This window comes from Chironomus tepperi, unplaced genomic scaffold (assembly GCF_022539635.2).
Source record: "Chironomus tepperi strain 1889 unplaced genomic scaffold, CSIRO-AGI_Ctep_v1 contig_364, whole genome shotgun sequence".
Lineage (NCBI taxonomy): Eukaryota > Metazoa > Arthropoda > Insecta > Diptera > Chironomidae > Chironomus > Chironomus tepperi.
In genome coordinates this window covers 3793847-3814128 of record NW_027226486.1, presented here as the reverse complement: position 1 = coordinate 3814128, position 20282 = coordinate 3793847, and the positions used below count along the sequence as shown (strand labels likewise).

The 20282-nt window shown below is 31.2% G+C and overlaps 3 protein-coding genes across 3 annotated transcripts; 1 reads left to right on the top strand and 2 right to left on the bottom strand.

The window, feature by feature from the left end:
• Nucleotides 1-5353: 5353 nt before the first annotated feature.
• Nucleotides 5354-8099, bottom strand: LOC139095380 (zinc finger protein 488). Its single transcript, XM_070646713.1, has one exon. The coding sequence runs from the start codon at nucleotides 7399-7401 to the stop codon at nucleotides 6280-6282; it is 1122 nt and encodes a 373-aa protein (XP_070502814.1). The 5' UTR covers nucleotides 7402-8099; the 3' UTR covers nucleotides 5354-6279.
• Nucleotides 8100-15323: 7224 nt separating this feature from the next.
• Nucleotides 15324-16356, bottom strand: LOC139095364 (uncharacterized). Its single transcript, XM_070646698.1, has 2 exons — nucleotides 16079-16356; nucleotides 15324-15897 (listed from the first exon to the last, which is right to left on the bottom strand). Exons 1-2 carry the CDS (start codon nucleotides 16090-16092, stop codon nucleotides 15603-15605), a joined length of 309 nt encoding a protein of 102 aa, XP_070502799.1. The 5' UTR covers nucleotides 16093-16356; the 3' UTR covers nucleotides 15324-15602.
• Nucleotides 16357-16418: 62 nt separating this feature from the next.
• Nucleotides 16419-18020, top strand: Chrac-16 (chromatin accessibility complex protein 1). The gene is made up of 4 exons (XM_070646676.1): nucleotides 16419-16589; nucleotides 16654-16857; nucleotides 17024-17690; nucleotides 17808-18020. Exons 1-3 carry the CDS (start codon nucleotides 16491-16493, stop codon nucleotides 17204-17206), a joined length of 486 nt encoding a protein of 161 aa, XP_070502777.1. The 5' UTR covers nucleotides 16419-16490; the 3' UTR covers nucleotides 17207-17690; nucleotides 17808-18020.
• The last annotated feature ends 2262 nt before the right edge of the window (nucleotides 18021-20282 follow it).

Genomic DNA, 20282 nt, shown 5'->3' with positions numbered 1-20282 from the left:
ATGTAATTAATAGTTCACAAAAATGCACTAAAACATCCTTAAATCAAATCCAAATTCACATTAAATTACATTGACTCAATTTCTTGAATCATTGATCTATATCAATTTATTTCCCGTTCAACATCAATCAATGGAAGGCAGGAAGGCAACTGTAAGGTTAAAAAAACAAATAACTACCTGTCCCCTCGAGTATATTATCAAGATAATCAATTCATTTTGCCCCTAGATAAACTAACATAAATCATGTGTCAATTTTCACGACATTTTCAATTGATCGGGAAAATCAAATTTTTTCCTCTCGTCCGTTCGTCTTTGTAGTTCCATAAATAAAAAGATAGATGATTGTCTTTAAAGAAGAAGGGATCGAAAATGAGATTATACAGATGTGACAAAGGTCAAACGAAGTTCCAATTTATCAAAATATCATTCCTTAGTGTCATTTATTGGGCGGAAATTCTTGTTTTTTATTCAAATATTTATCATCATCATATTCAACGCCAACGACGAGAAATCTTCTTTTTTGGAGAGCATCCAAGAGAACATAAAATGAAGCAAGTGACAAGAAAATGATTTCCGAGCCATTTACAAGTTTATTTCAAATGAATACACATTTAATGTGCAATATTTTATCACTTGTTAAATGTTGTCGTGAACATGCAATGCATCATCAATAACTGTTTAGTTTAGTTACTCTCGTGAGGGTCATATTAAATGACATCAAAGTGCGCGTTACATAAAAAATGAAACATATTGCCGGAAAGTGATTATTTTTTGAAGATTATGGCATTTTTTGTTATGTGACTAGTTAGAGGAATTTATTCATCCTCGAGGATATAATGTTGAACTATAAATTATATGCTTTCTTTATGTTTTTATTGCTGGTTTTGGAATAAGAATTTAATGGAATTTTTGGGAATGATTTTTTCTGGAAAAATGTAATTTTTTGTGAGGTTTAGTATAGTAAAATAGAATAGTATGTAGGATTAGCTTGTAGCACTGCGATCAATGATCTGTTGTACTATCCTAAAGTCTCTTCAGAGTGCCTATGTCCTTAGTGAAAGTAAAAATGTTCAAAAGTGCGCTGTGATATACGCATCCTCAACTATCATTTAGTTAAAATCAGAACTCGAAGTTTAGTCAAATTAGCCAAAGTAGTGATCACTTTAATGACTACTTTAGAGAAGCTAGCATAAGAAACCTGAGTGACAAATATATACATAAGATACCCGAGACTGAACTTTGTCATGTATGGCACTCGGGAAAGCAAATTAAGGTATTTTTGAAAAATTTCGATGAAATTACATACTTCACAAGTAAAATTTTCTAATTTTTTTATGTAGACAGGCAAAAAAAAGATTGAATTATGTCCAATAATTGGTATGCTTTCAAAGTTTAAGATCTGATCTGATCTGATCTACCAAAATGCAATTAATCATCAGAAGAAAAAAATCTGATATCTCACCGTTGCAATACTTAATTGACAGAAATTTGGAATTGAACCCAAGTCTATGCTTTTAATTTAAGGCAATTTTAAATCTTGACTCAATATTTTTCAATATCGACTAACTTTTTGCTGTATTTAAACATTGACAGAAAACTGAATATATTCTAAAATTCCAGATAAACAAGATCCAATCCAGCATATTCATCCCATAAAAATAGCTTCATTCCTAATCTAATTACAACATATTACAAAACTAATGTCACAGAAATAATCAATAATTCTTTAAAAATACATTGAACCAAAAAAATAAACACCAGATGTGCACACAATTAAAAATCAGTGTGATGTATAAGAAGGTACAGAGAATCTCTTGAAACCATAATCCGTAAAAACAAACTGAATATTTAAAAGCAACTAAAATTAATTTTATATTATGAACAATATGTTATTAAAACGCTATAAAGTATTAAGAGGAATCAATGTAAAGAAAATAAGGGATGTATAGGAAGTAAAACGGCATAAATTGACAGGTTTTGAGTCAACCCCTCCATGTAAAAAAATCTGAACAGATGTATGTAGGTTTAATGATGTATGGTGGTTAAAAGTCTTTTAACTTTTTTTTTTCACTCGCTATTGTTAAAGGAGGTTATTGAATACACATGTTATTTGGAAATATTTCAAGGATACTTGCCATGAAAAAATGTTAGACTGTTACTTTTGAGAGGTTTGTAGTTATTTAGTTATTTTTGAGAGTTCTTGAATGTGTTTTTTGTTTGAAGGATTTGTGATTAGTAATTATTAAGTGGAAAGTAGCTTGAAATGTTTTCAAATATATGAACATTTTGACAGGTTATCGGGATAAAATCAATGACTTTTCAATAGAAGGAAATGTAATCTTTTGTTTTGAAATGTTTTGTTGAATCATTTGGCATTTAAATCATTTTAAGTTTTGTATTTGGAGCATTTTAAAAGAAAAATGCAGCTTAATACAACACTTTGTATAGTCGGTCGTTCGGTCGGTCAGTCAGCCGGTCATTCAACCAGTCATGTCTTTCAGTCAGTCAATCAGACGGTCTGTCGGCTCGTCAGTCGATCAGTCAGTCAGCAACTTTGTCGATTGGCCGGTTGCCATTAAAAATTCGTTAACCAGACATCTTAGAGAGCCAAAATAACTTGTAATAGATCAGTTTTATTGAGTTATTGACGTACAACATAGTCTTAAATCTTGTAATCATTCCTAAATTCGATAATTAATGATTTTAATTTCATTCATATTTCATTTGTAAACATACCTGAAGTTGGCTGCGAATGAGAAATTTTACTTGATAATTTGAATTTTAAATAATCGTTACAATTATTATTGTCTTTTTAACTACTTTTTTTTAGGATTTTTCAAATTTTTCAAACCCGTTAGAAAATTTGAATTTCAAAAACTGATTTTTCAATTTCTGATCTTTTTTTCTTACTCCATTGGTAGTACAGATCAATTGTGATCCATAACCTCCCACAAATGTCGTCTGAAGCTGGCTCTATCGCTGGCTTTTGGCTCCACTTGCCAATTTGATCGCTAAAACAAAAATGCGCTGAAGTCTATAATACAATAAGAACGAGTACTGCCTTAACTCTTTAAACTATTTTGATCCGCATAACTTCGATACAGTCTATAAAGAGTAAATCAATTCATTGTTTCAAACTTGACTTAAAAGAACTAAAACATGACTAATGACACTAGAGAAAATATCACAAAAAAATTATTAATAACTTAAAAATGCAAATTTTCAGAATGTAAATCATTAACATAAGTATACTGTGATATAATTTCTATCGTATCGCATACTAAATTTTATAATATTGTTGTAAAAAAGCGTAGAAAAATTCATTTTGTATGCATTATGCTTACAACTTTATGTCTCATGAACGACCCCTGTATTTTGTATATTAAAATAATAATAATTTCCATTTGTACACACATTTAATGTTTCAATCTTCTTCACAGCATACGACTGCTACATATACGAGATAAATAAAAGAAAATTCGTCGCGCCAAGTTACTAATTCGTTGCGCTTTTCTTGTTAAAATTTTGCGAGCAATTCATGAGAAATCTCAATTTCGTGGGAAACTCGGTGCTTGCAACAAAAAATTGTTTAATCGCTTGTTTTGATTCTGTTAAACAGCTTGATGATGGTTTACAAAACTTGCTTGTTGTTGCTTTTGTTTGGGGAGGGAATAAAGAGATGATGATTATTCCACAGAGAGATTATGTAAATTGACCCCAAGTACGAGTATTTTTGTCAACACCATAAATTAACATGATACATAAATAAACTCACTCTCCTGTGCTGTCTCATTCCATATTCATAAGGAAATATCTCTAAAAATTTGAAAATTCTGAGTCTTTTTTTTTGCTGTAAAGTAAGTAGTTAGAGTTGGCTGTATTCAGGGATGGAGCTGGTGGATGTTACAGACGACCTTGTTGAATGGTTTATGGCAGTGGTGGACAAACTGTGTGTCGTGGAACATTAAAGTGCTCTAATGAACCATATATAGTGTACGGTTTTGGTCTAGGTTGCTCAACACGGATACATAAATGAGGAGATCTTGAACAATGAGAATTGTGAGATTCGAACCTAAATCGTTATCATGACAATACATTTTCAGGTACAAACTCGAAATATCACATTATCAGCTACAAAACCGCAATTGACTTTACCATGCCATTGATCCATTTTACCTTAATTTCCATAATTGACTAAAAATCAGTCAAGTTCCACAATTTCCCACCTTAACCTACCCCTTCAAACATTCCAGCTCCATCCCTGCATCCGTTGTTTACTCCTAAGCATGAATAACAAAAGAAAATACCCCTCAAGGGTTTGAAGAAAATGATATCAAATAGAAATAAAAGAAGATTTATCCCCAAATTTCATTAAACCAAAGTTTAATTGTGTTTCCGAACGGAAGACATAATGAATTGAGTTCCTTTTTTTTTCTACTGGTAAGATGGAAAAAATAATAATAAAGAGCGGAAGAAACGGAAAAAGTTTTCCAATTATTAATGTTCTCATTATTATTTGCTGGTGTCGGTATTATTGGTATGTTACATTTCATCATTGTCTTTTTTACTCATTTTTCATTAACCTTTTCAATGGTGAAGTTATGAGTTTAATTGTTAGTGATGATGTTTTCTTTAGAATTTGTAATGATGATTGTAGTTCTGGGGACTCTTGTGTAATGTGTATACATATGATGTGGTGTAGATGAGGACCAAAGAACTCCTGGAAGGAATCTGTCTATAGAGACAGTATTGCACTTGGTAATTAGCAAACGGAAACCTGCGATAGAACTAGCTTTAGACGACGTCTACAAGATGTAATAGATTGCAATTGATCTATACGTCCAGCGAAGTAAGTAAGTAAGTAGTTTTTTAGAGGTCTAGTAGAAGCTTTTTGTTGAGATTCATGGCTAGTATGACTGATGATGGGAATCTCATAACTCTTTGCATAGAATTGAATGCTTCAGGACACATTATTTGGAACCACTACTCTTACAATCTGATAAAGGCTTGACATTCTTGTAAAATGAAAGTTTATAGTAAAAAAATAGAAGACTATCCACTTTGCCAGAAAAGTATAAGGCGATTAATCGATATAAAAGCAGGCACCAGGCCGACGTGGTGCTGGTATGATATTGATTTATGGTTTAAAGTCCACAGTCACGCCGACCTGGAACCGGATTTTTGATCGATTAACCTACTTGTGAGATTACTTCCTGATTATCCTGTAATAAATTTTTCAAAATAATCATAAAAAAATAAAACAAATTCACAAAATTATTAAGGTTTTAAATCGATTTTTTTTTCTTTAATAAGTGTATAAGGACAAAATTGCTTACAGACATCGATATAAATTTTTTCTTGAACATTTAATTATTAATTTAATTAATTATTTCATTAATATTTACAGTTTACTAATCTACACATTAGATTTCTTCTTATAACTAAGTGCTACTTATTGATCATCCAGACTGTTGACTAGAAAATGGTTTAGGAGTAGTGGGTAGGGCTGTACATGGATTCCCTGACAGGCAAGGACACCGCTATAAGGTATTGCAGTGGTATTTCTTTTGCTCTTTGTCTGTTAGGGATTTTTGAGATATTTTCTAGGTTTATGAATGTTAACTTGCTGGAATTAGTGCCTTTTTTTGATGAATTTACAATATTCTAAATGCTTTTTGATTTCCTGGATGAGAAAACTCAACTTTTTCCAGAAAAATTGAGTTTAAGTCAGCACTAGGAGCCTCAGAATATTCCCTAGCTGGCAAAGAGCTTGCTTTTTGGTATATAAGCACGAATACGGCACCTTAATGCGCTCTCTTTGCTTGTTAGGAATTGAAATTAACTAAGTAAGCTTTTCAAACATTTCAAGAAGTTTCTCTTAAAGTACAAACTATATATTTCAGCATTTCATCTCATTTCAAGTACATAAAATCGTCTGGATTCACAATTAGCACTAACATTACTTTTCATCATATTGTTCTTCACTTTATAGTTGTTATAAATGCACCAGAATTCATATTTCGACTCAAAGTTTCAATATAATTTTGACATGATTTTGCTTGACTTAATTACAGAACTTCCAAACTTTTCATCCACATCTGAATTCAAAAAGTAACTAATAAATAGTTTCAGCTAGTTTGATCTATAGTTTAAACTAATCTGTAACTGATTTAATGGCATCTGCAAAAACTTAAGTATCAACTTTTCTATTGCTTTATCACAAATTGACTAGAATGATCATTTTTGGTTCCAGAACATTTATGGAAATTTCAGAAACTTTCATTTTCGTCGTGTATGATATTCCGAGATTTCGTGTTCGATCAAGTCACCTTCCTTATCCTGATGTGCTGTCATATGCCTAGTCAAGTGATGTCGTTCTCTAAATGACTCACTACAAACTGGACATTTGAGCTTCTCTTCACGCTTCCTTCGGTTTGGATCTTGAACATTCTCATTCTTATGGTGAGATCTCATGTGATATACTAAGTCACTGGTCATACGGAAGCTTATATTGCATTTAGCACAAACATTTTGAGCTGGAAGTGACAGACTTCCGATTGACGTTGGCATTAGTGTTGATAAAATTGCAGCTGCTGGATTTCTCATAAATTGATCTTGTTGCTGCATAAATACATGCGGAATGTTTGGTCCGAATTGTTGGAATGGATGGAAATATGAAGGTTCAGTGGTTCCATTTGGACTATGACTGTTGATATTGTTGTTATTATTATTTGCAATTGTAGCTGCTGGACTTAGTGAGCTATTACGATAGAAAAGTGCCTTTTGCTGTTGCTTTGTAGATCCAAATGATTGCTGACTAATAGCTTGAAATGCACTGGAATTAATTAACTGTCCATAATCAGATCTAAAATTTGCTGACGGTGGACTGTATGAGATTGGTGGACTAGCTGAGGAGCAACTAAGTTGATCTGGACTTGCAGCAGGTGGAATCGGCGAATCAACATTTATAGCTACTTTTGAGAATGCACTTCTTGGTAATTCAATCTCAATTGACTCATCACTTTTGTCTGACGAGACTGTGCTGCTTGTTAATGATCGTGTGCTGTACTGATCCTCACATGACTTAAATACAGCTGAATAATCACTGTTGAGGAACACTTTATTACCAATTTTAGTCAATGGATGATTGTTGCGATTTAATAGATCAGATCTAACAGTCAACTCAGTCAATGGATAATGCAGCTCATGCTGTGACTGGATCTTCTCTTTCTGCTTTAATTTCTCATCAGGCAGCATCAAAAATGCTACATCAAATGACCGCTTCATCGGAAGCTTTGTCTGAACTTCATTTAATGGCTTTATTTGGACATTCGACTCATCTAGATGCGATGACGATATTTTCAAATTTATTTGAGCTTCACTTGCGACATCCATTGTCATTGCAATATGATTTATATTTTTTTATAGTTCCGGAATTGTATTCACTACTTTTTTATTAAAGTTCCACAAGATGCACAAAAATATTTTTTCACTTCCTTCCTTTTAAATTGTCCTTCAATTTATATCCACAAAAATTAGAATCACAAGCACAAAAAATTTTTTCGGTCAGATCCCGACAAGAACATAAAGTCGACTGCCGTACGTTTATGAAGTAGCACCGAGTATATAAAGAAACATTTCATTCGATAAAACCGTACGGCAATGATGCTATGCTATATGCTTCAATTCATCATTCATTACCCAATCCCACCCATATAACATCTCACGAAAAAAATGCGCATATTGTATACTTGGTGACTGAAATATGTGAATATGTGCGCCACAATAACAATACTGTTTTCAAAAATATAACATATTTCCATGCACATTAAGCACAGCTCTCTTTTCTCTCTCTCATTCTCTTGAATCGGTGCTATATATTTGTAAGGGTGAACATTCTTACAGGCTTACAGCATAGCATTCCTTTCTCTTCTCTCCACCATTTTGAAGGGCGTGGTTTATGTCTGTATGCTGTATATTTTAGATATTATGTGAATGGGAGTGAGCATGATATATAATGAAAATCCTGTGTAAGGACAAATATTTTCCAAGATTTTGTCTATTAAGTCCTATAATAAAGTTCTTTTATGTTCCTCAATATTCGATGTGAATTAATCTTATGAAATATACAATATTTTTTTATATATGTGGCAGTGCTTGTGCATTTTATTTTAATTATTTATTGCCATTAAATAACCTCAAAATATGAAATTTTTCACATATATGCCATAATATATTTTAATATTCATAGACTAAGCAGAAGGCTTCATATCATTTTCAGAAAAAAAAGTAACAGATTGTCAAAAACCAGAACAGATTTTTTCGCAGGGTACGAATACAACTTATGTGTATAATACAAATTGGTTTTGAATGCAATGTAGCATTTTTATCAGTTTTAAGGGTGGTACTCGTTGTTTAATGCGGGACTGTTAATGATGAGTTTGGTTAAAGTGCGTTAATTGAATTAGACTTATGGGTGAATCCTTTGAAATATTAGAAGTAGGGAAACTGATATTTGAGTATTTAAGAATCTGCGAGTATCTGAGATCTGAGAAATGCAAATTAAGGATCATTGCTGGAAATTAAATGCAATATTAATGACTGTGTAGCTTGTTATCAAGTGATATGATGTGAATTGATCTCATTTTTGTCATCAAACATCTGTCACATGTCGTAAGGGTGCTGTTACGTCTTCGTGCATTTGCTTGTTAAAACAGTGACATAGCGGTAGACTGGCAATAATGTTTTGTCCCTGACTACCTCAGATTTGTTGTTAGGCAATAGTTCTTGTTGGAATACTTGGTTTGTCAATATTATCGAGTTATTATGACTAGAACAGAGTAAGAAACATCCGATTCTAACCAGACCTTTAGCTTGACATTTTCTGGGAATCGAACCCTAGTCATTATGATATTTTACCAACTCAACGATCAACCTGCTTTTTCGCTGCATTTTAATTATCGAATCATTTCAATCAATCTGATATATTCTGATATTCGAATCTATAAAATATAGTACCTTACCCGAAAATAACACAATAATGCTAGGAGAATGGTGGGTAACCTTTTATTTTTTACGGCACACCTTGGTGGTACGCGTCTACCAAAACCCTACATGGCACACGATTCATGGCGTGTCAATATTTTTGTGTCACCTCAGGTTGGCCACCAATGTGCTAGTGCATCGCTATGTCGTCATATTAACGGTAACATACAAAGTTGTCCTGACGACATCTTGACAACTGATTTTGATCCGCTTTTTCGAGTTACTGCAATATTTTACTCATGCTAACATGTCAACTCTTTCGTGCCCTTTAAACATGATACTCTGTGACTACTTTAAATGACAGACATGTCGTCATGCCTTCTAAAAAGATATTTTCAAACCCACTTGACATATTTTTTTCATGAAAAAAAAAAAAAAAAACTTTCATTCTGTCATAAATTTTTACGATTTCTCATTTAGAAATGGTCCTTTTCGTGCTATCTCGTATAAACATATGCAAACATGTGGCTATCAAATTTATGTAAAGTGTTAAAGCAAATTGAGCGAAAAAGTCTCATAATATTATTGTACCGAAAAAAGTGTCAAAAAAAGCCCAGAAACATCAATCAGAATTATTATTCTTGACGATAATCCAACATATGTAGGAAGAGATGAATTGGCACTCTTAGTTTGTGTTGGAAGTAAGAAAATGTTGCTCGGCATTTAAATTTGATCATATTGTATTTTAAATATCAGGGTATTTAAAACACTTTACAGCCACAACAAGCAACGCATGTAAATTGCTAAAAAAATAAATAGAACGGCGAAAAAAAAAGTCATCAATCCCATTATGCTGATCAAAAGTAAATGTAATCAAGTGAAAAAATTGCACAGATGTTTTCTCAATCCACTTTAACACACAAAGAGTGTATTTATGTTGCTAAGGGGTGGAACGATTTAAATGTACTGCTTTTTTTCAGTATATATATCCGAAAAACTAACATGCGAGTAGACTGATATAAGGGTAAGGATTGAGTATGGATATTCGCATGTCGAATTCGGGTTTAAATGTGATTTTTTTTGGTAATTTTGATTATTTTCAGTGATTTTGGCTAAATTTTATGGGAATTTATTGGAAATATTTCAATTTTCTATTGTAAAGCTTTCAATTTCTCTACAATTTACTTCAAATTTTACAATTTTCCTCCTGTTTTCTGGCATAAACTTCCAATATTCCACAATTTACTTCTCATATTCCAATTTATTCCAGGATTCTAATGTACAACTTCCAGTTTTCCACAATTTACTTCACATTTCCAATACATTCTAGCATTCTAGCGAAACACTTTCGGTATAATCCAGTTTTCCAGTTCAAAACTTCCAGTTTTCCAGTATTCCAACAAAAAATTCCAATATTCCAATTTTAAACATCTAAAAATGCAAAAAAACTTCCAAAACTTTCCAACATTCCAATATCAATTTTCCAATATAATTTTTGAATCTGAATTGACCGTTAACCTTACAAATCGTCAAAATGCAACAGAATCTATAAAAATTCCCGAATTTATCATCCCTAATAGTTCCAAAATACTAAAAAAATGCTCATAAAAAAACGTCTCCTAATGATTCTGTCCACTAAATTATTCCAATCATGTAGCAAGCATAACAAGTGTCATGAAAAATGCTACCAAAGCAAATCAACCCCTAACCCCGAATACCTAAAACATATTCGAATGCATTTTTCATTTGAAATCAAACACAAAGACGACAATGATGATCGGCAGTTCCTTTATATAAACTAGATTGCATCATAATGAGCACCTCTTTCATCGTCATCAGGCCATATGTTCTACTCAAAACACATGCTTTATACCAAAAAAATTGAAAAATCCCCTTTTGTTAATTCTTTTACTTTTTGTCTATTCAACAGGCGAACCCTATATAACTGTGCATGTATATAAAGGAATAAAAATTAGACAGAAAACTCATAAATGAAGCATTTGATTGCAATTTGTTAACGAAACCTTATTGCACTGATCCCATGCGACTACATTATGTCAATATGTGTTTATTTTACCATTGAGTATGAAAACCACTAATCCATATGCTGTACTGAACCTTTATGTATTATATTTCTTGTTTCTTCGCTCTTGCCAATATGTTTTTCTGGTTCGAATTTAAAACAAATCATTGTCAATGGTTTTTTATGATCATTTATATGGTAAATATATCTCGGGAATATTTTTCTGGCCAAAAATGCTCACATAAATATGTGTGTGCTGTATTTATGATATTTTTTATGGCACAATGTGTTATTTTATGTTATTTTAATGCGGTTGGATTAGATTTTTAAATTATTTGAGGTTTGCGGGATTTGATGAGATTAATTGGCAAAATTTTTGTGTCAAATGGCTGTAAAATTAATTCAAACTATGATATATACAGGACTAGTCTAGAATACAGCTCGAATTGCTTCGGGATTGAATTTTGATAGCTTCGTTGGATGGCGCTCGGCTCCTACAACTGCTGATCAAACACTACATGCCAAGTGCAATGCTGTGAACATTTTTGAGTATCCGACAGCCTTCCCCAATGGCTATGCCTTTGATCTTCTGCCTTTGAAAGATCCAGTTAGCAGATCTAAGGTTGGCTAACTATCCAAGCAACCTCATAAAAACATCTTTAAGAAGTTCCTCTCTTCTTTAACTTAAAAACTACAACAAAAAGCATAAATAAGTCCTATCTTATGTTCTCATTTCAGCGAGAAAATAATCAACAATATTTTTCAAACTAAAAAGAAACAACAAAATAGTTTACAACTTTTCAAATTTTCAGCCACATAAACTTTTTGGAAGCCACATAAAAACGACCATAGAAAATGAAAAGAAGTCTTATCAGAAGACTGTGAAAAAAAGTTATTTATTAAATTTTGCATTGCTCGTATTTTTTTTGGCGCTGTTGCTTTTATCATGATATTGTCAACGTTATACACAAGTGTTGAACCATATTTTATGTTTTCTTAGATAAATAATGTCGTATTTATTGGTATGTTGCTAGACAGATTTCAAAATTTGGAAAATTTAATGAAGAATTGCAAGTAAATGAAAATTTATTGATTTACTGTCAAATTTATTGACTTTTTTGATATGAAACTGAAGCTCAAGCTCAAATGTAGAAGTAATAGCTAATTAATCATCATATAAGTCCAAAATTATGTTAATTAAATGCACAATAATGTTTATTCTTCGAAGTTCAAAAGCAGAATGAACTTTTGAACTAAAAGGGGTGTTCAACTATGTAAAATAAATATTATTCAAATCTCAAATGAACGTTATAATAGAGGAGTCATATGTTGTTGTGTTGCTCACTCAAAAATCCTACTTTAGACCTTAAAATCACTTGATCATATGCATTGCTATCAATTCAGCACAAAATCACAGAATTTCCATTACTATTCAAATGTTCCATTGATAACAAACAACTCAAATAAAATTCATGAGCTACTAAAGATGATATATGTAGCACATTTAAACCACCAATATGCTAATTTGAAGAAATAAAATGCAATCATATCTCATCACTTTTTATGACTTCTTTCATACTCCAAAAGGAAACTTCCTTACCAAATATAAACATTATTCAGCACTAAAAAAAGGGGAGGAACAACGATAATATCAAATAAGATACGATGCATAACATCCAAATGAGTGAACATGATTCGACCCTCATTCATTTGTGATGTGTTCAAATAACAAATTATAATCATAATTTATTAACCAAGCACACTTCATGAATATCTTTTTCAAATTGTGACCCCTTTCGGTAAATCGATTAAAAATCATTTCGATAAGAACTTAATTCCTTGATTTCCCTTTTGTAATTAATTTAACAATATTTGAGGAATTCGTTTAGCCACTCTAAGTATTAATAGAATATAATGTGTTTATGTTGAAAAGATATGAACATTTCCCCAACAAAAAAATTAGATTTTTCCTTTTTTAACGCATTTTTGGAAGAAAGGCAGCTTAGTGAAGCAGTTTGTCTGGTCGGTTCGTCGGTCAGCTGTCGTTATTGGCGCGCCATTTCGTCTTAAATCTTGCAATCATTCCTAAATTCTATAATTAATAAAAAATATTTTAATTTCATTTGTAAACATACCTGAAGTTGGCTGCGAATAAAAATTTTACCCGAAAATTTGAATTTTGAAAAACCGTTATATATATTTTCTTCTTTTTAGCCACTTTTTACAGAAAATTTTCAAATTTTTGAAAACCGTTAAAAAATTTGAATTGCAAAAAACCGTTAAATTATTAATTTGAGTCAAAAATGCGCTGAAGTCAAGCGATAAGAACGAGAACTTCCAACATTTATTTTTGATATTTATTTACTCACATAAATACTGTTATTTAATGAACAACCATTGTGTATCCCACACAAAAAAATAAAGAGAAAGGAGAGACAAATCGGCTTAAAATTTCATCATTACTGAAAACAAAATGATAATTTATTGCACAAGTGTTGGGCTCATGAAGCAAAAAATAAATTCATTTCTATAGGAACGAGAACTTTCGTGATGATAGCATTCATCCCTTACCACATAGACCCCTAATGTTGTCACATTTTTTTTAATCCGCTCAAACCAGATTTTTTATCATGATTGGAATACAGACAGAATGATTCCACAAGTTGTACAGTTTAAATCTAATTTATATCATCCATGCTTATTGTTTCACGCTTACATTGTTTGAATTGTTTTTCGAGAATTTATGTGATATGATTTAAAAATTGTTTTAAAATGTGGAGGAGAAACCGCTCGAGGTGTGAATAAAGATTACTGTGGTTTGCTGGACTGAAAATTTTGTTTACTGATGATTTTCACTTTGTTATTATGTCTGGGTGAGGGTTAACTGATAGAATTGATGATTTGATAGAAAAATTCCAAATAACGGTCATTTTAAATTTGAATTTTCGCATCTTTTTTTAAAAGAGCCGGTTCAAATTCAAATTTCAAAAATACGATACAAATGACCTAAATGTTTCAAACCCCTTGTTGATATTTACTTTGATAGACAGTGAGTGATTCCCAATTTATGCTGATTTTTACCTATACCTTGACCATTTACTAAGCATCAATATTCAACACAGCATTATGCGACATAAAACCAACAACATTGATATTTATACAGCATTATTAACTAAAGTTCCAACAAACTGGCCATTGAGCTACATCACTGAAGCTTTACACAGGAGATTTACATCATTAATTGCTATTTACCGTATATGTGAATATCCAGAAGGCAGAGAAATTGACAGGATCTTCATATCAGTGTACAACGAGGACGACTACATGACATTGCAGAAATTCAAGTCATTAATAATTCGACGACGAGAAATTCCAATAATTTTCAATGACTGGATCGTGGGATCAGCTAAATTTATAAAAAAATTCGAATCAGCGAGTCCAGAAGATGTTGAAGGAGTTCCAGTTTCACTACGCATACCACAGATACAAAAGTTAAGCAAAGGAATCAGCAAATATTTCAATGACATTATTGTAGCACTGGAAGAGATGGGAGGAACTGATTTAATTGGATTAAAGCTGATTTATCGCTATAAAACTGAAAATCTAAGACCTTTTGGCTTTGCATCGTATAAAAATCAACAAGCCATGCTCAAGCAACTATTCAAATGTATCGACATCAATGGTGACATTGTGATGTGCGAAGAAGCTTCATCAGTTCCATACGTTGTCCTTAAAAGCTGTGAATTAACTGTCGATTGCCGTCCAATTTTATATACAGAGGAACTAAATCGTGTAAATTGGCTGACAATCATCCCTGAAGTAATATCAAGTGATTCTGAGGTTGACTTGCTGCTCGAATCTGATCATGAATATGACGATAACTTGAACTTAGTTAAGAAAGTGAAGTTGATGTGAACATTGAATGAAATAAATCAAGTCAGTGGATCCTGTCAGTTGAAGGTAATCGGCCCATGTTGATGCTTTTGATTGGCTGGATCTTGAGGAATTAGACAGTGTTGTTTTGCGAAAATGTTAGGTAGACGGAGGAGTTCTTGCAGGAACTTGTTGAAGTTGATACTCTACCTGATCAGAATAGAGAATGAGACGACTTCCAGGTAGAATTTGATGTGATCCAGATGACTTTTGAGTCGATCAACTCGCACAGTATTCACCGCTTTTCAACAATCTAGCCTTGATATAGTTGTTGCTTTAAATTAGAATGATTAAGTCATCAAGGTGACGATGCATATTTTCATACATAACGTGACGAATTCAACAAATTCCTAACATGACATACTAAGACCAAAAAGTGAAATTATTTTAAGTCAAAAATAAAGGATATTGTTTATTAATCGTATCAAATTTCAAAAATATTGTTCAATCAGTTAAATTTCCAAATTCTTAAAACTTGAACCATACGCACTTTTTATGTTTATCACACGAAATTGATAATACAGCAATATCTTATTAGTTCAAAAAACAGATAGTTCGCAAATGAGACACAAAAATTCTTTGGACTGTTCTTATTATAAAATATATAAAGATTAGCATTTTTTGAGAATGGATTTGAATGAGGAGGAGGGAACTTATGAATTTATAGCACTGGATTTTTGTTGTTCCTTTTCATTCGTTCGAGGTATAGATCATAAAGGACATTATTCTCTCTGAAGTAGTTTGGATTCTCATCAAACGTCAGTTCTGGATTATATGTTGGCATTGCATTATGCTGATTCGATTGACATTGTACTTCTTCGGGTTGTTGTATGTGCTGATTTAATGGAATTTGTGTAAATGTAAATTCACCTGATATCTGTAGATTATTGATTCTTTTGGACAGTGGAAAAAATTCTTCACCAAAGTCTTCACGCGACCTTGACCTTTTTCGGAATCTGAAATTATACAAAGGGAAATTTATGTTGTGTTAACAAAGAGATGATGATTGAAGGACAGGATGTAATGTTATGCTGCATTAGAACGCAATTATGTGAAATTCAGCATGACAAAGGAATTTTGTCTACGTAATATGTGAAATTACAGTTATTTCAATGCTTTATTATCTTATAGACTTACCCAATATTAGCCATATTGTCTCACTATTAATTAGTTAAATACTAGATATATCTATATTTAAAAATATTAGCCACTTTTAAATTTTTTAATATTTTTCACTATTCCTATGAGTTTCTGTCGATTATTTTGATTGTTAATTATACTTTGATCCTTAAAGATTAATATACTATTAGTTACTTCCTTCTGTCAGCTCTCATCAGAGCATATAACACTAAATGACAAAAATATAATTAACTTTGATATTTTATAAACAAATGATTCGGTCGTTTTTCCCTGACTTGCTGAAGTTTTCAATTTGAATTTGAATTTTTAAAAACCGTTATTTTCAATAAACTTTTAGAGCAATTCTCAGCAACAACTTTTTTAAAGCGGCAAACAACAAAAATTCACAAAAAATATTAATTAGTGTATAATGGCTGGAGAGGATACAAAAACTGCTGATACAAGCGATGACAAAAGACGATCTATTGGAAATGGCAAAATACGATATACAGATAACATTCTTCCAATAGTAAGTTCATTAAATTTTTCTAAATTATTCATTTTTTGATGCCTTAATTATGTTAACTTTTCAGGCAAGGATTAAGAAAATCATGAAAATGGATCCAAACATAACAGATAACATAGCAAATGAAGCAACTTATTTGATCACATCAGCAACAGAACATTTCATTAGATATTTGGCGAAAGAAGCTTACAATCTTGATAAAAAGGCACTTTCGTATAAGTCACTAGCTCAATATGTCCAGGATGAAGAGAAATTAGACTTTTTACATCAGGTATGACAGTCTTGTTTGTGTAATTTTGTGCTAAATCCTGTATTCAACTTGATACTGGATCTAAGATTTGTTGCACATTCAAGCATGCTGGATCTTACTTTCTGCATGCATATACAAATTTGATGGACACAGAATTGATATCACTAATTATTCAATCCATTTACAGATCATTCCACACAAAATAACAGTAAGGCAGTACAAAAAGATCTTAAAAGAAGACAAAGATAAAGTATTTGACAGTGGATCTGACGTGAGCAGTAGTTCCGAAGAAGAGGAGGAGGAAGAGGAAGAGGAGCAGGAAGATGAGGAAGTGTCAGGTGAAGAGGAATCTGAAGAGGACGAAAAGTAAAATCATCAACTGGATCTCTAAATTACGTTATAAATATACCTTAAATTGCATGTCAAACCTACTCAATGATGTCAGCGACCTCTACCAAAATAACCCAAACTGTAAACATAAACAAAAATTATTCGTTCATTAATACCTAAAACATTTTGTTAAGTTGAATTAAATTAATTAAAAAAATAAAATGTCAAGACTTAATGCATCAAATGAACTGCCTACTTATTATGTTCCTAAGCCTATTTACGATGAGGCAATGAACGATATTCAGAAGAAATCGGAATACTTTAGAAAACCAACACGAATCACATACCATTGCCATCAAAAGGAATACAGATATTTTAATACACATGAACCGGCACTTAATCATCCAAATGTATTGGAAGCAACTCGACAAGCATTTGAGGATAGAAATTTCAGGGTATTGTATGAAATCATTTACAAAGGACTTGAAAAACGGGATCTTTACTTCTCAACGCAGTTGTTTGAGGTAAGTTTATAATTTTTGGGTATTCTGGATCTAAATTCTTACTGGATCTCATAATTCTTATCATAAATCCTTTCTGGATGGTAAACACTTAAACTAAACTTACATTGCATCTTCCAGTACTTATATGCTGCAATAGAAATAGATCCAAAAATCACAAATAGACATGAAATGCTGGTGAACGCTGTGAAAGGATATAAAGCTTTAAATAATGATGAGGAAGCGGAGGAATTTATTAAAAGAGCCCATTCCCTAATTAAAATTAAAAAAGAAACCAATACAGAAGATACGGATGTAGAAATTAAGGATGAACTGGATAGTGATGAGGATCTTTAGGGATAATTTTTAAAAGATTTTTGAAAATAAAATAAAATTAAGAGAATCAATGAGGAATTTTTGTATTTTCAAGTTATTTAGTGTTAGAATCAGTCATAAATTATTGGAAAGTTATCAACAAAGATTGTTAAACAGTAACAGCGTGAAGGAAACTCAAAAACTCTTAGAATTATCTGAAAATTTAAAAAATGTTAGTTAACTTTGAAAATTTTCAAACATAACCTTGGTACAAACACTGGATTCGGTTAATTGGTGAAATTAGGCATGTAGAAACATAGAATGATGAATGTAGACCTGCACATTGATTGTTACTAGCGTAATCTAAAGGTAAGAGTAGAAGATTGGACACAACAAATCAAAAAAGTCTATTTTTTGTATTTAATCATTCAATAATTTTATTAGATTTTTCAATAATTTGTTTCTTGTTTTATTATCACATAATCAAAAGATGTTTTCACATTTTTAGCTTAACTGATTCATTAAAAATTCTTTTTCTCAATATGCTTTTATAATTATTTATTATTTTTATTTATTTTATTTATTAGTTATGTTATAATTAGAATTTATTTGATTTGTTCATGCTCCAATTATATTTAAATGTTTTCATCATTCTTATATGATAGTATAACAGCGAGAGAAACAACACAAATTTTTTTTCTTTAGATAAGGGAATGATCTTTATTAATATCTTAATGAGTCTAAAACTTTAAAATAATTTGGATTAAAATAGAGAAAAATAAAATATTGTGTCAGTTGTAATCTGCAAGCTTTGGCTGTAAATTCTTCAAGATTTGTTCATGAAGAATCTCGTGTGGGGTGGTTTTAATGCAATGCATTGCTTTTAATCCATCAGATCAAAATCACCGCCACATTTTCACCTAACCTTGAATTTTCTTTTTATTTTCCAGGAGCAATAATCAATCAATTTATCACTCTGAACACGTATAATCATCGTTAACATTAAAATTATCAATTATTAATCATGAAAACATTGGAAAAATGCTCAAAAGTCTTTACAATTCTCTTATATTCTTACTATAGATAATTCCTTTAAATCCACTGCTTTTTTCCAAACATAACTAAGAATTTTTTAACAATCTAAAAAATGTTTTATGAAAAATGTATTTGTGATATATTTTAACGTAACTCTCGTAAAACTGCATAATTTAATGTTTTTTCTTTGGTTAGTGTTTGCTTTTTTAATACTTTTCATTTAAATCATAGTCAACATAGTGATACTTTTTTATTTTTCTTTTGGATTAATGTTGCAATCTATCTATTGATTAAATATTTTATATATTTCCATATTTTATCAATGGTGTGTGCTTAGTTGCATTTTCTACATTATGTACTTTTTACTTTCTTGTCTTCGAACCATAATTTTCGGTATTTTTAAATTAAATTTCAAAGTCCAATCATTTTTAACGTATTTTTTGAATTTAAATGAGTTAACGGTCAGGAAATATTTGAAATCTTTACAATTGTTTATTCTAAAACCATACAACAGCATATTTTAGCTTGTTTTGGAAATTTTGTGAAAAATTATTAATTAAATTACTGAGATTGGACTTTAAATCAAACTCATTGAGGTATAGATATTGAGACTAAGTTGAATGGAAAACAATCAGCATGAACAACGGAATGTTTGGTGAGTTAAATTAAACTTAATTAAATTTACTTTATTTTTTTGTCTTGTCTCTTTTGTTAATCGTTCATCAATAACTTTTCATATCGAATTATCGACTTATATTTTACTGTTTTTTTTTTCGCATTTTTTACGCCTTAAAATTTTTTCCTTAACATCGTTATCAACTAATCAAAAATGATATGTTCCTTTATTAGTGTTTATGTGTCAACTTCTTTTTTTTTTTTTTTTTTGAATAAATTTTCACATCATTTATCTTATTTTTCATTTTCGCTATGAGATGATGATACAAGTTAGTATCAGATCTACAAGGAAATTAACTTTGGAAAAGGGAAAAATTAAGTCGACTAAGATTACTGGATGTTGTCTTGTTAGGGATGTTGGATTTAATTTACAATTAATCAATCAATTTATGGAAAAAAATTAGCCATAACTTATCACTCGTGAACAGCAAACGATATTATCAGATAAAGCATGTGATTTATAAGAACAATAATAACTACTAATAGTAGTCGTTACCGTCGCTATTATCATAGAACAATGGAATAAAATAGAGCAATAAATTTCAATTCTCCTTTACTGGATTATACTCACAGTTACACTGGACATTATTT

Bases quoted from the DNA above. Each gene is read 5' to 3' on its own strand.
- Chrac-16 (XM_070646676.1), top strand. From the start codon at position 16,491: ATGGCTGGAGAGGATACAAAAACTGCTGATACAAGCGATGACAAAAGA. The intron at 16,590-16,653 runs GTAAGTTCATTA...TTAACTTTTCAG, and splicing joins CAGATAACATTCTTCCAATA to GCAAGGATTAAGAAAATCAT. The intron at 16,858-17,023 runs GTATGACAGTCT...ATCCATTTACAG, and splicing joins AATTAGACTTTTTACATCAG to ATCATTCCACACAAAATAAC.
- LOC139095380 (XM_070646713.1), bottom strand. From the start codon at position 7,401: ATGACAATGGATGTCGCAAGTGAAGCTCAAATAAATTTGAAAATATCG.